This window comes from Ranitomeya imitator, chromosome 1 (assembly GCF_032444005.1).
Source record: "Ranitomeya imitator isolate aRanImi1 chromosome 1, aRanImi1.pri, whole genome shotgun sequence".
Classification (NCBI taxonomy): Eukaryota; Metazoa; Chordata; class Amphibia; order Anura; family Dendrobatidae; genus Ranitomeya; species Ranitomeya imitator.
Window position 1 is genome coordinate 347,303,232 of NC_091282.1, and position 15,165 is coordinate 347,318,396.

The 15,165-nt window shown below is 42.1% G+C and overlaps 1 protein-coding gene across 1 annotated transcript in view; it reads left to right on the forward strand.

Annotated features, from left to right (window-relative positions):
- Positions 1-15,165, forward strand: part of CABP7 (calcium binding protein 7) — a 285,079-nt gene that overhangs the window by 76,293 nt on the left and 193,621 nt on the right. Inside the window, exon 2 of the mRNA XM_069760076.1 lies at positions 9,286-9,429. Coding sequence (XP_069616177.1) covers positions 9,286-9,429 — 144 coding nt within the window. The remainder of the gene's footprint in view (positions 1-9,285; positions 9,430-15,165) is intronic.

The window sequence follows — 15,165 nt, forward strand, 5'->3', positions numbered from 1 at the left end:
GAATTCAATTTGTTCAAACAGGAGGCACAAAGGAGTGAGCTAAGGAGACCTGGGGACTGCGGTGTATCTGTGCATGCATTGCCTGTGTAAAGATGTGTGGACGTAGTGTGTTTCTTTTTGAAAATATGTATATTTCACCCAGTATAAACAGCGCCTGCAGAGCTTTCAATGAGAGCAACACATGGAGAGAAGCGGTGTAATAGCGGTGGGAATGAAGACAGCGAGTGGCTCGGTGGAGAGGATAAATCCACATGGAGCCTGTGTATGTGTCTGAGTATTAGATATTGTGATTTTTCCCGTGTGAGGAGTCGGCTTTTGTATGTTTAGCGTGGATGTGTTTATATGGTATCAAGCATGCTCTTCCCTCACAGGGGGACGTTTACATTGAGTGGCTGTGTTCTGTGTATGTATACCGTGCCGCCTATGATTTATGTGACAGCTTATTTATGTAGCTGTGTATGTGTGCGACATTCCACATCTTAAAAACTTTGATGAGATGAGTGTGCGACTACATGATGTGTACAGTAATGTGCGTTGCTGCCGCTCATCATGTGACTGCAGCGAATATATTCCATCTCCAGGTGCTTCACTTTGTTTCTCCACATACAGCATAGATGGTGTTTTCTAATATGATTTTGCAACACTGCAGTATATTTGTACATGTTGGAAGCGCAGTGCGAATAATGAAGGGTTATAATCATGACCCCATGGTTTATCACATCCCCCACCACTCTCCTCCTCCTCCTTCTTTCTCTCTTCTCCCTCCTTTAGACTTTCCTGATTTTTTTTTTCAACATTTTGTTACATAATTCAGGCAGCATTTCTGTCGCTTCCCTTCTCGGTGCTTTATTTTAATGCTAGAGAAGCTCGTATGGTATGGATACAAATAATAATCTGGGTTTCCTAGGTCCTGTCGGAGATGTAACCTCTGCAGATATCCATATATTTACTGATTATTTTACATATTTATTTTCTGCATTCTCCTTTGGTATAAAATTCAGCAGGTTACAAAAAAATACAGTTATACACACTGCAACAATTTCAGTTGCCCTTATACTGCATATAATTCTATGTGCTACATTCATTTACATCTATATACTTAGAAAATTCCCTTGTATATATCGTATTAAACTCTAAAGACCAAATGCACTTGCACACGTAGGTGCCTCCTTTGATGTTTGGACTTGTAAATCAATATATATGTACACACACACACACACACACGTGTATATCATTATCAATGGATAAGAGCAGCCAGGGGAAAAAAGGTCAAGCTGAATATAAGATGAGGAATGGATCATAAAAAAGAAAGATATCTGTGGTATGTATTGGAGGTTCAATACATATTTCAACTAAAGTCACATCCTTTGTCCTTGACACAATTGTCAGAAGAGATGTGTCACTGTTGTTTATTCACCTGTGCGTTTCATGTTCATCTTGATATCGCACACATACATGCACTAACAAGAGGTGAATGTTACAGCCTTTTGATCCTCATTTTGCAGGCAGGTACTAACTGGCCATTAGATTACATTGGTTGCCAGAATCACTCGTTTACTTTACCTTTCACTAATATGTAAATGGTCATTCTCAGGAATAATGGAATATACTGGAGATTTATCATTATATCAAAGGTATATTTTGCAGTAAACTTTGAACCAATTTGCATATTACACCTTAACAAGGTTTACAGAGTATATGATGACTTAATTATTCAAACTTTTTAGTATTAGGCTTTTTGTCATAGTGAAAAAGGATTATTAATCCATTGCGTTTTTTCCACTTTTTTGTCATGGAAGAAATGCAGCATTTTACAGTACCAGTTGGTATATGTGCAATGTTTAAGTGCAGCGCCCCAGGGTCCTGGTCGTTGCAGTATCGTTATTCTTCCACCAGGGGGAGTGATGTTACGTCTGAAGGCAATAAAGGAGATCACTTTACCAGGTATCACTAACCACACAACACACTTCACACTCCAGTCCATCAGGGGGAGCTATGCTCCTATTTAGTAGGGCACTCTTCACAATTAGGTAAAACTGGTGGTCTGGATAGGAAGTGAGGCAGAAGCTGACTGGGTTTTGACCCAGGCAGTGGTGAGCTGGGCTTCACCCAGCGAGCTGCTACCTGAGCTCCACTCAGGTAGTGGGTCCCTGACAGGGGTGGGAACCTGTCAGAGGCCTAGACAGAAGGACACGGAGCTGCGCCTGCCTACCGATGCGGCAGCATCCTAAGAAAGAGACATTGAAAGAGAATTGTGTTGCAGAGAGTGAGAAACAAAGTCATAGCAAAAGGAGAGGAAACCAGAAGGAGTTCTGCCCTGTAAAAGGCTGCCTCCTTTCTGAGGCGCAGTAGCCGGTAACTGGAACACCAAGGGAGTCATCATCTCCAAGCCTGGCTCCAGAGACCGGCAGGACAGCTAATTCCATATTAGTTGCCCGAACTTTTACACAAGCAGCTCGGTGGCAACTGTGGGGGCCGGGGCTTGCTAGAGTCCCCGTAAAAAGCCTCAGGCCATCAGTCATACGGGTTGTTCCTTTCCATCTGGGGGACAGAGAGAAAGACATAATATCTAGAACACCACCAACAGTTGTGAGGACCTTATGAGAAGCACAGCCGTAAGGTACTACAACATCCAGGAAGGAAGGCTATTGATTTCCACCTGGATAAGGGGACTCTGGATTTGCCTTCAGACCGGCCAGACTCTGCCTGCCCTGTTATCTGGTGCTCTGGACTGTGGACGCTGAAGCCTTCAGTAAAAGTAAAGAGACTGCACCCTTGTGTCCTCGTTCTTTACTGCGACTCACACCATCCACCATCTACACTCTGGAAAGCCCTGGGGACATACTTCACCTGTGGGAAGGTATACCAACTAGCTGCCATCACATCACCCCAGCGGACCCCTAAGCAGCGTCGGTCGCCCTGACTGAATACCACAGGTGGCGTCACGAACATTTCCCCTTTAAAGACCTTTCCCCCTTTTATTAACGGATGCCCCTAGGGCCACGGACCGGGTCAGCCCCCTTGAGAACCGAAGGACCCGGTACCGAGTACCCCTAGCCCTTGGGGGCACTCCATAAGCGCACATTCACACTGTGGCCATTACACAGACAAAACCCAAGAAAAAAAACTAAATGAACATATACCCTATAGTAAGTAAATAAGTAAATATTAATGGTGCATATAAATAACATAGGGTACTTAGTTACCACTATTTTGATTTAAAAAAAGAGTAAAATCCTTCACAGTGCAACATGTTGTACCCAGTCGGGACGGTCTTGTAACTAATAAGTCATGTCAGACTAACTTAATTTCCTTCTATGACAGAATCACTGACTGGGTGTATCAGGGAAATGCTGTAGATATAGCATATCTTGACTTCAGCAAAGCATTTGACAAAGTATCTCACACAATCCTTATTGAAAAAATGACTAAGTATGGAATGGACAAGGCAACTGTTAGGTGGATTCATAACTGGCTTAGTGATCGGACCCAAAGAGTGGTCGTAAATGGCTGCACATCCAGTTGGAAGAATGTCTCAGTTGGGGTACCACAGGGCTCTGTCCTGGGCCCTGTATTGTTCAACATCTTTATCAATTATTTAGATAAAGGAATTGAGGGTAAACTGCTTAAATTTGCTGATGACACAAAGCTAGGAGGGATAGCTAATACTAGAGAAGAGAGAGAGAGGATTCAAAAAGATATAAATAAACTGGAGCAGTGGGCAGCAACTAACAGAATGGTTTGTTTAACAGGGAAAAATGCAAAGTACTACATCTGGGCAATAAAAATGAAAAAAGCATATACAGAATGGGAGGAATAGGGCTAAGCATCAGCACATGTGAAAAAGACTTGGGTATACTAATAGATCACAGACTGAACATGAGTCAACAGTGTGATGCATTTTTTCCCAAAACAAGAAAGTGAATTTCAGAGCATAATTCCATAAAATGTAATTGCTTTTATTAATAAATAGTTCCAAACAAAAATAGTTGTTAAAAACACATATAGAAACAATAACAGGGATAGTGACACCTAAGTGCCACATCCGGCAGGGTTGTAATGCAAATACAAGCAGATATACACAAGATGATCCCTCCAGTGTTATAAACCCAATATAGGGAGAGATAGCAGGGCAGGACCAGTGCAATTATAGAACTGTCTGATGGCCCACATAAATATGCAAGTGCAAAAACAAAAGTATGTGAATGAACAAAATATAAAAGTTCAATCGGTATAATGAAATATATGGAGCCACCACTAGTGTAACTTATACTATATGCAGGCAATGTTAACACAGAAGGTCTCCAACCCTAAAGCAAGTATACCAGGAGGGACAATAATCAAACAATGGTGGTAATACCAACCTATATGCCAGCGTATATGATAGCGTTTCGCTATCAGTGCTTCCTCGGGGGGCGTGGTCTAAAGAAAGTATTGCAGGCATTTATAGGGCATACCAGAACGGAATCCCCAATAGCGCGGTCTAATGCGGCACTTCCCGCAGCATGGCAGGGCCAGAAACCAAGACCTTGGCGTCTGACGTCGCAGGTCCACACCCACCGCTGGCACGTCAGCAATAGTGGGCGGGGAGACCACATCGCCATGGAGACGCGAATCCAAGGAACCAGTCCGGCGCCAGCCGTAGGAAGCGCTCACCGCAGCTAAAGTATAAGAACACTGGGGATGAAAAGAGAAGTGCTGCGCGAACTACTTATAGTAGGACATACAAACAAAAACCGGTGAGAAGAAGTGAGAAAGAGTGTACATACCTTGAAAGAGGCCAAAGAGTGATGGCCAGAAAAAGAAAAGTGCACCATAAATAAGTACTGTGGATAAAAGAGAAAAATAGAGCAATTGAACATATGTGTATATATATATATATATATATATATATATATATATATACATCCTAACATAAGATAAGCCATGCAGTGAATTGAATATCTAAGATAAGAATACCAAAATGAAAAGTGTGTGATGATAGAACAACACTTGACAAATAAGCAAGTTTGAGTGTCAATATATATGTGAAATATAAAAGAATCATGCATCTCTAACAGGATAATTCTTATAATAAGAAAACTGAAAAGTGAATGTACATATGTAAAATAGCCAACATAGTGATCCAATAAGGAAATGGCTATTATTAAAACAAACATAGATTATTTTTTTTAAAAAACAGTGTGATGCAGCAGCAAAAAGGGCAAATACAATTCTGGGATGTATTAACAGAAGCATACAGTCTAGATCACGTGAAGTCAGTATTGCCCTCTACTCCTCTTTGATCAGACCTCATCTGGAACACTGTGTCCAGTTTGGGCACCATATTTTAAAAAAGACATCAACAAACTGGAGCAAGTTCAGAGAATAGCGACCAGAATGGTGACTGGTCTGCAAACCATGTCCTATGAGGAACGTTTACAGGATTTGGGAATGTTTAGCTTGCAAAATAGAAGACTCAGAGGAGACTTAGTTGTCTACAAATATCTCAAGGGCTGTCACATTGTAGAAGGATCATCTTTATTCTCATTTGCACAAGGAAAGACTAGAAGCAATGGAATGAAACTGAATGGGAGGAGACACAGATTAGATATTAGAATTTTTTTTTTGACAGTTATCGTGATCATTGAGTGGAACAGGCTGCCACAAGAGGTCATGAGTAGTGTTGAGCATTCCGATACTGCAAATATCGGGTATCGGTCGATATTCGCTGTATCGGAATTCCGATACCGAGTTTTTTGCGATATCGGAAATCGGAATCGGAAGTTCCTATAGTGCAATTATGCAGTATAATGAAGTGTGGGTGGTGCGTGGGCGGAGACTGCGTGTGTGTGTGCGGGCGGGGTCTGTGCGTGACCGTGGGACTCTCTGCGTGTGTGCCGGGGCTCTATGCGGTGTGCGGGGTCTCTGTGCGGCGTGCGGGGTCTCTGCGGCGTGCGGGGTCTCTGTGGGGCGTGCGGGGTGTCTCTGCGGTGGGCGGGGTCTCTGCTGTGGGCGGTGTCTCTGTGGGGCATGCGGGGTGTCTCTGCGGGGCGTGCGGGGTGTCTCTGTGTGGTACAAAAATGGATCCTGCAAATGTGCTCACAGGATGCATTTTGTACCCATAGACTTGTATTAGCGACGGATGGTCAGGCGTCACGTCTGTCGTGCAACGGATCTGCCGTGTTTTGGCGGACCGTCGGCACGAAAAAACGTTCAAGTGAACTTTTTTGGCCGTTGCGCTTGCCATTGTCTACCGCACATGCGCGGCAGAAACTCCGCCCCCTCCTCCCCGCACTTCAGAATGGGCAGCGGATGCATTGAAAAACTGCATCCGCTGCCCACGTCGTGCACAAATTTCACAACGTGCGTCGGTACGTCAGCCCGACGCATAGCGACGGACCCGTACCAACGGAAGAGTGAAAGATGCCTTAATGAGTGTTGAATTTTTAAAAAAAGCGGAAAATAACGGCAATTTTCTGCGCCAGAGGGGGAAAGCCGACGGCCAGGGGCCAATATTTGTAGCCTGCTATGAATATCAGCCCGCAGCTGTCTGCGTAGCCTTTACTGGCTATTAAAATAGGGGGACCCCCCCAAAATATGATGTGGGGTCCCCCTATATTTTATAGCCAGAAAGGCTACGCAGACAGCTGCGGGCTGATATTCATAGCTTAGAGAGGGGCCATGCATATTGCCCCCCCCCCGGCCAAGATGCGCCAATTCCGGCACTTGGCCCCTCTCTTCCCACTCCCGTGTAGCAGTGGGATATGGGGTAATAAGGGGTTAATGTCACCTTGGTATTGTAAGGTGACATTAAGCCGGGTTAATAACGGAGAGGCGTCAATAAGACGCCTATCCATTATTAATCCAATAGTAAGAAAGGGTTAATAAAAGACGCACACATTTGGAAAAAAGTATTTTAATATTCTTCATTTAACCATACTTACCATACTTCAGCACCTGCAAAAAAGCGTAAAATAATAAACCGTATACTACCTGTCCTCCGTAGTCCAATTAATAACGAGTGTCCCACGACGATCTCCCCTATAGAACAGTGACATCGGGTGATGTCACTGCTCTATAGGACCCTCAGTGACACACTGACAGGAGACAATGGCTCCTGCAGTGCATCACTGAGGTTACTAAAGTTCAAAGTCTCACTTTATGGCAATTGCTGCGTGGAAAAATTTCTCATACAGCAATGCCATAAGTGAGGCTAGGGACTATTTTTTTACAGCGGCGGAGGAATCCCTTCCTCCCGTCATTGTGTTTCTGGGGCCCCTGGAGAGCGGTCGCAACAGCTGTTGCTGCCGTTCTCCACGGGAGATCGTCGTGGGACACTCGTGGATTTCTGCGGACAGGGAGTATATTGGTTGTTAGAGCCTGTCACAGTGATGAAAAGAAAAAAAATAGTAAATCTAATCCCCCCTTGTCACCCTGTTAGTTCGATAAAAATGCTAAGATATATATATTTTTTCCATTCTTTGCAGTTGGGGTTAGGTTTGGGGTTGGGGGTTAGGGTTGTGTTAGGGTGGGGGTTGTGATAGGATTAGGGTTGTGTTGTGGTTAGGGTTGTGTTAAGGTTAGTGTTGGGGTTAGAATTTTTTTTAAGCGTAAAAAAAAATGATGACTAGTGCTCGTTACTCAAGTGCTCGTTACTCAAGTTTGCATCGGGTGCTCAGGTATGCACGGAGTATCGTGGGTCCCCACATGGATTTTTTTGGGTGTCTAACAGCTGCAAAACATGTGGGGCAGGGACTCGAACATATCACTCGAGCACCCGCGATATTTGGTGCACACCCAAGCACCCAATGCAAACTGGAGTAGTGAGCACTTGCGCTCAACACTAATGACGACTTATTCATTATGAAGACCTAATGTTATCAAATTCTGTGTCGTACCTGTGGGTTGAAGATGATCACTATACCCCTGAATAAAGTCCTTGAGGGGTATGGTTTCCAAAATGGGGTCACTTGTGGGGTTTTCCACTGTGTATGCACATGAGAGGCTCTCCAAATGTGACATGGTGTCCGCTAAGTTAAATGATGCTCCTTCATTCCCAATCACTGCCGTGCAGCCAAATAGTAGATTTCCCCTACAAGTAAGGTAACAGCGTACTCAGGAGAAGTTGAACAAGAAATCTTGGGGTCTATTTTCTCCTGTTACCCTTGTTAAAATAAAAATGTTTTGGTCTAAAGTAAAATTTTTGTGAAAAACAAATAAATGTTCATTTTTTCCTTCCACATTTTTTTCAGTTCCTGTGAAGCATGTGCAGGCTTAATAGACTTCTTGAGTGTGGTTTTGAGCACCTTGAGAGATGCAGTTTTTAGAATAGTGTCACTTTTGGGTACTCTTTGTCATTTAGGCCCCTCAAAGTCACTGCATATGTGATGTGGTCCCTAAAAAAATGATTTTGTAAATTTTGTTGGAAAAATGAGAAATCGCTGATCAACGTTTAACTCTTCTAACTTCCTAACAAAAAAAATATGTTTCAAAAATTGTGCTAATTTAAAGTAGACATGTGGGAAATGCTATTTATTAACTATTTTGTGTTTTTGTGTGACATATCTCTCTGATTTAAGGGCATAAAAATTTAAAGTTCCAACATTCCAAAATTTTCAAAATGTTTGCCAAATTTCTGTTTTTTTTTTCACAAATAAATGCAAGTCAAATCAAAGAAATGTGACAACAGGTCACAAAATAAAATCTCAGATTCAGTGGGATTTGTTGAAGCATTCCAGAGCTATAACCTCATAAAGTGACAATGGCCAGAATTGTAAAATATGGTCATTAAGGTCAAAATTGTCTTGGTCATTAAGGGTTTAAAAGCACTAAAGTATATAAAGGGTAGTAGAAATCTGCTGTGGAAAAATCCACTGAATGTGAATGAGGTTTTGTATAACTCCAGCTACCAGCCTTGTACGGTTAATATGTTGAGTGTATTTAACAGAGAATTAAAATCCACTAAAAATCTATCTTGTCTGAATGTGACTTTACACATATGTACACAATGTAGATATGTGGACAAAGTAGTGACCATGGAGGAACAAGTGTTTTTAGACTTTCCGATAATCCTAAGAAGCACACTACAGGCTCTCCTCTCCTTACAAGGAAACAACCTGCCTTCTTCTACAGTGTAGATAAGATAAGGTTTACATTTAAAAGTTAATGTGTATGCTCTTAATTTGCTATTTCATTAGGCCATTATTTTGTACATCTACCATGAATATCTAAGCAGTGTAATGTAATATCTTCTAGGTGTCTAATTGGATGGAAACAGTTAACCTTTTTTGCCTGTCTACATAGAGATTCGAGAAGCCTTCAAAGTGTTTGATCGAGACGGAAATGGATTCATCTCCAAGCAGGAGCTGGGCACAGCAATGAGGTCTCTGGGGTACATGCCCAATGAAGTGGAACTGGAGGTCATTATACAGAGGCTGGATATGGATGGTAAGGCCTGGGAGCAGTCTCCGTACTTCATCTTTATACTTCACAATGGAACTAAATACTTCTTTTATACCTTCCTCCAGCATAAGGCACTGTCTCCAAATCTTGACTATAGTGGATAGCAATCTGACAGTAGCTCCAGTGAATAATCATCTTATGTGCTTCTTAGAATCCTCAATGCATGTTTTGTATCTTGGTCTCTGCTCATACTGCTTTTGCAGTGTGTGTCAGAGATACAGTATATGTCTGGGAATGCACTTGAGGTACTTCTGATATATGTCACTATATAGACATCAATATACATTGGTTATTTACTTATTTTTTTTAAAATGAGTATACTGCATTTTATGCCTCTTTCCAGATGGCTCTGTGGGTAAAAAATACAGTAGACATTGTTACAACAGGGGAAGACATACCATTTGTGTAGTCTGTGCAGCGGCACAGGAGCCCAAAGGTTAGAAGAGGCCCACTGTCACCTCAAAAGCAGGTGGAAATTTTGCATTATGATGAGCTATAGGACTGCAAATGGCACATACAGTTGCTTCCCGCAAAATAGGATTATCATAAAAAAGTTAATTTATTTCAGCTATTCAATTCAAAAAGGGAAATTCATATATTACACAAAGTCATTACAAACAAAGTGATCTATTTCAAGTGTTTGTTTCTGTTAATGTTGATGATTATGGCTTGCAGCCAATGAAAATACAAAAGTCATTATCTCAGTAAATTAGAAAAAAAAAAACACCTGCAAAGGCTTCCTAAGCATTTAAAAAGGTTCCTTAGTCTGTTTCAGTAGGCTACACAATCATGACTGCTGACTTAACAGATGTCCAAAAGGCAGTCATTGACACACTCCACAAGAAGGGGTAGCCACAAAAGATCATTGCTAAAGAAGCTGGCTGTTCACAGAGTGCAATATCCAAGCATATTAATGGAAAGTTGAGTTGAAAGAAAAAGTGTGGTAGAAAAAGGTGCACAAGCAACCGAGATAACCACTGCCTTGAAAGGATTGTTAAGAAAAGGCCATTCAAAAATTTGGGGGGAGATTCACAAGGAGTGGACAGCTGCTGGAGTCATTGCTTCAGAAGCCACCACATACAGACATATCCAGGACATGAGCTACAAGTGTCACATTCCTTGTGTCAAGCCACTCATGACCAATAGACAATGCCAGAAGCGTTTTACCTGAAGCCAAGGAGAAAAAGAACTGGACTGTTGCTCAATGGTCCAAGGTGCTGTTAAAAACAACAGTATCACTGTGCTTGATTGGCCAGCAAACTTGCCTGACCTTAACCCCATAGAGTATCTATGGGGTATTGTCAAGAGGAAGATGAGAGACATCAGACCCAACAATGCAGATGAGCTGAAGGCTGCTATCAAAGCAACCTGGGCTTCCAACAGTGCCACAGGCTGATTGCCTCCATGCCACACCGTATTGATGCAGTAGTTGATGCAAAAGGAGCCCTGACCAAGTATTGAGTGCATTTACCGAACATACATTTCAGTAGGCCAACATTTCAGATTTTAAAATAATGTTTCAAGATGGTATTATAAAGTATTCTAATTTACTGAGATAATTACTTTTGGGTTTTCATTGACTGTAAGCCATATTCATCAACATTAACAGAAATAAACACTTGAAATAGATCACTCTGTTTGTAATGACTCTATATAACATCAGTTTAATTTTTTGTATTGAAGAACAAAATTAAATTAGCTTTTCGATGATATTCAAATTTTGTGAGAGCATCTGTACATTGTTTTTTCATAGAGGCCCTCTTCTCTCTGTGTCCGCTTCTGAGTTACATGGAAGCGATACCGACCTGATGTATCATGAAAAGACAGTAAATACAGCATGAGCCCTTACATAGTTTCCTAAATATAGTGTGAGCCCCCACATAGCCTCCTATATACAGCATGAGGGACCTATGTTCTGTATGAGTCCCCACATAGCCTCCTATATACAGTATGAGCCCCCACATAGCCTCCTAAATACAGCATAAGTTCCCACATATCTTCCTATATACAGTATGAGCCCCCACATAGCCTCCTAAATACAGCATGGGCCCTCACATAGCCCTTATATACAGTATGAGCCCCCACATAGCCTCCTATATACAGCATGAGCCCTTACATAGTTTCTACATATAGTGTGAGCCCCCACATAGCCTCCTATATACAGCATGAGGCCCCTATGTTCTGTATGAGTCCCCACATAGCCTCCTATATACAGTATGATCCCCCACATAGCCTCCTAAATACAGCATGAGTCCCCACATATCTTCCTATATACAGTATGAGCCCCCACATAGCCTCCTAAATACAGCATGGGCCCTCACATAGCCCTTATATACAGTATGAGCCCCCACATAGCCTCCTATAAACAGTATGAGCCCTCATATAGTCTCCAATATACAGAATGAGCCCTCACATAGCCTCCTATGTACATGTAAATATTCCATACACATATGAAAGAAGGAAAAAAAACACATACCTCCTGTTCCCTCAACACTCTGCTCATGTCTCATGTGCACTGACTCTCAGCAGCAGCGCGATGAAGTGACGTAATGTATTCACTACTGTCTGCATCCTGAGGATGGGGATAGCAGTTACAATGGGGAGCAGTGGACGGACATTGAGCAAAAGCATGGTGTGGCCAGTGGGCCACTGTTTTCAGCCCCATGGCTTTTTCGGTCCACGCGCTGCACTTGAACATCCAGAAGGCCGGATGTAGCCTGAGGACGCTCTTTGTTCAGCTGTGGCTTACAGAGTCCACCTTACTAGGTGAGCCCACAACAAAATTTTCAGTCCATGGATACTATAGGTGCAGCGTCATCAACACCATTTTTGTTGGATACAGAGGACATATATTGGCTGATCATGCAACTGCTGTAAGTGAATGGTTGTCCACTCTGTGTGAGACCTCTCAGCCCATATGGACACACTGCCTGCTTTGCTTTTTCTCCACTAGCTCTTCAACATGTGCCTCACTCATCTTCTCTTCCAGGAGATTCTTCTTGAGGAAAATCTTCACATTTGCCTTCTTCTGTCCTTTTTGATGAAGATTATAAGGCCTGCCAGGGCTTTGTAAACCAATGCATCCTACATTTTTATAATCTTTTTTTCTCATTTGGCAAAAGTGGCATATTTTGTCTTTGCTGTCAGGAGATGCCTTGGTTCCCACCATTACAGTAATGAAATGATCTTTGGTTGCACTCTTTACCTACTTTGATGTCCATTTTCCATAGAGCTTTTGATGAACCAGGTTATGTCCACCCAGTTGCTGACTCAAAACTCTTGCCTAGACAATAGATTAATTCTGTGGAACATTATGGAATCCAATTCCAACTCTGACATCATAATCTTCTATGCTAAACTATTCAGTTCGATCAAGGACAAACTCCTTGGTAGAGATATGCCATCTTCCTTTGAAGATTTGAATTCTATTGCTATAATGGGGATTTACATTTTAAAAAAGGTCAAGGGAAAATACTAAAAATTTTGCAAAGTCAGAAATTGCACAGTGTAGAATCTGCAACATCTCTTCATGGGGAGAGGCCATATAGGAATCCATTGAAATGGGCTGGAAAAAATTGTCTGCCTTAAGATCATTCTCCTGCCAGATGGACTTTGTTTTTGTGGTGAAAAAAATCGCTCTCGCATGAACTGTTCAAAACTCAAGGCCAAACAGGGAAGCTTTAGACTGTAGAGTAGGCAAAACTGGAGCGATCATCTTGGGGTTAACACTATCTTCCATTAAAGGTGAGTGCAGAGTACCTACATTTATTTTCTTTAATGTATCTATATTCATGTGACAAGCCTTTTTCTACTGCAGAGCTACAAAGAATTTTATTGACCTTTCTTTAGTCAGAAGTAGGGTTGAGCGAAACGAATCGTTCATTTTCAAAAGTCGCCGACTTTTGGCACAGTCGGGTTTCACGAAACCCGACCCCTGTGTGGGGTCGGCCATGCGGTACGCGACTTTCGCGCCAAAGTCGCGTTTCAATGACGCTAAAAGCGCCATTTCTCAGCCAATGAAGGTGGACGCAGAGTGTGGGCAGCGTGATGACATAGGTCCTGGTCCCCACCATCTTAGAGAAGGGCATTGCAGTGATTGGCTTGCTGTCTGCGGCGTCACAGGGGCTATAAAGAGGCGTTCCCGCCGACCGCCATCTTACTGCTGCTGATCTGAGCATAGGGAGTGGTTGCTGCCGCTTCGTCAGAAGCAGGGATAGTGTTAGGCAGGGTCCATTAACCACCAAACCGCTTGTGCTGTAGCGATTTCCACTGTCCAACACCACCTTTTGTTTGCAGGGACAGTGGAAGCTACATTTTTTTTTTCCTCAGTGCTGTAGCTCATTGGGCTGCCCTAGAAGGCTCCCTGATAGCTGCATTGCTGTGTGTACGCCGCTGTGCAAACCCACTGCTTTTTTCAAAGCACAAATCCTTTTGTTCCTTCCTTTCTGCACAGCTATCTTTTTTGTTTGTCCACACTTTTGATTTAATTTGTGCAGCAGTCCACTCCTTCTTATTGCTGCCTGCCATACCTGGCTGAGATTACTGCAAGGAGATAGTAATTGTAGGACAGTCCCTTTTTTTTTTTAATTCTCCCTAAAAAAATAAGTTGTGGGAGATTAATATTGGCCTTTCTGCTTGCGTGCCAGTCCTGAGTGTGCCATCTCTCTTAAATAGTGGGCCATAGAAAACCTAGTGTTTTTTTTTTTTAAATTTGGTATCTAAATTCTCCCTGAAAAAAAAAAACAGTGGGAGATTAATATTGGCCTTTCTGCTTGTGTGCCAGTCCTGAGTGTGCCATCTCTCTTAAATAGTGGGCCATAGAAAGCCTAGTGTTTTTTTTTTTAATTTGGTATCTAAATTCTCCCTGAAAAAAAAAAACAGTGGGAGATTAATATTGGCCTTTCTGCTTGTGTGCCAGTCCTGAGTGTGCCATGTCTCTTAAATAGTGGGCCATAGAAAGCCTAGTGTTTTTTTTTTAAATTTGGTTTCTAAATTCTCCCTGAAAAAAAAAACCGTGGGAGATTAATATTGGCCTTTCTGCTTGTGTGCCAGTCCTGAGTGTGCCATCTCTCTTAAATAGTGGGCCATAGAAAGCCTTTTTTTTTTTTTAATTTGGTATCTAAATTCTCCCTGAAAAAAAAACAGTGGGAGATTAATATTGGCCTTTCTGCTTGTGTGCCAGTCCTGAGTGTGCCATCTCTCTTAAATAGTGGGCCATAGAAAGCCTTGTGTTTTTTTTTTAAAATTTGGTATCTAAATTCTCCCTGAAAAAAAAAAAAACTGTGGGAGATTAATATTGGCCTTTCAGCTTGTGTGCCAGTCCTGAGTGTGCAATTTCTCTTAAATAGTGGGCCATAGAAAGCCTAGTGTTTTTTTTAAATTTGGTATCTAAATTCTCCCTGAAAAAAAAAACAGTGGGAGATTAATATTGGCCTTTCTGCTTGTGTGCCAGTCCTGAGTGTGCCATGTCTCTTAAATAGTGGGCCATAGAATGCCTAGTGTTTTTTTTTTAATTTGGTTTCTAAATTCTCCCTGAAAAAAAAAAACAGTGGGAGATTAATATTGGCCTTTCTGCTTGTGTGCCAGTCCTGAGTGTGCCATCTCTCTTAAATAGTGGGCCATAGAAAGCCTTTTTTTTTTTTAATTTGGTATCTAAATTCTCCCTGAAAAAAAAAACAGTGGGAGATGTTGTGAATTCTGTGGCAGAGCTCCCTCCTGTGG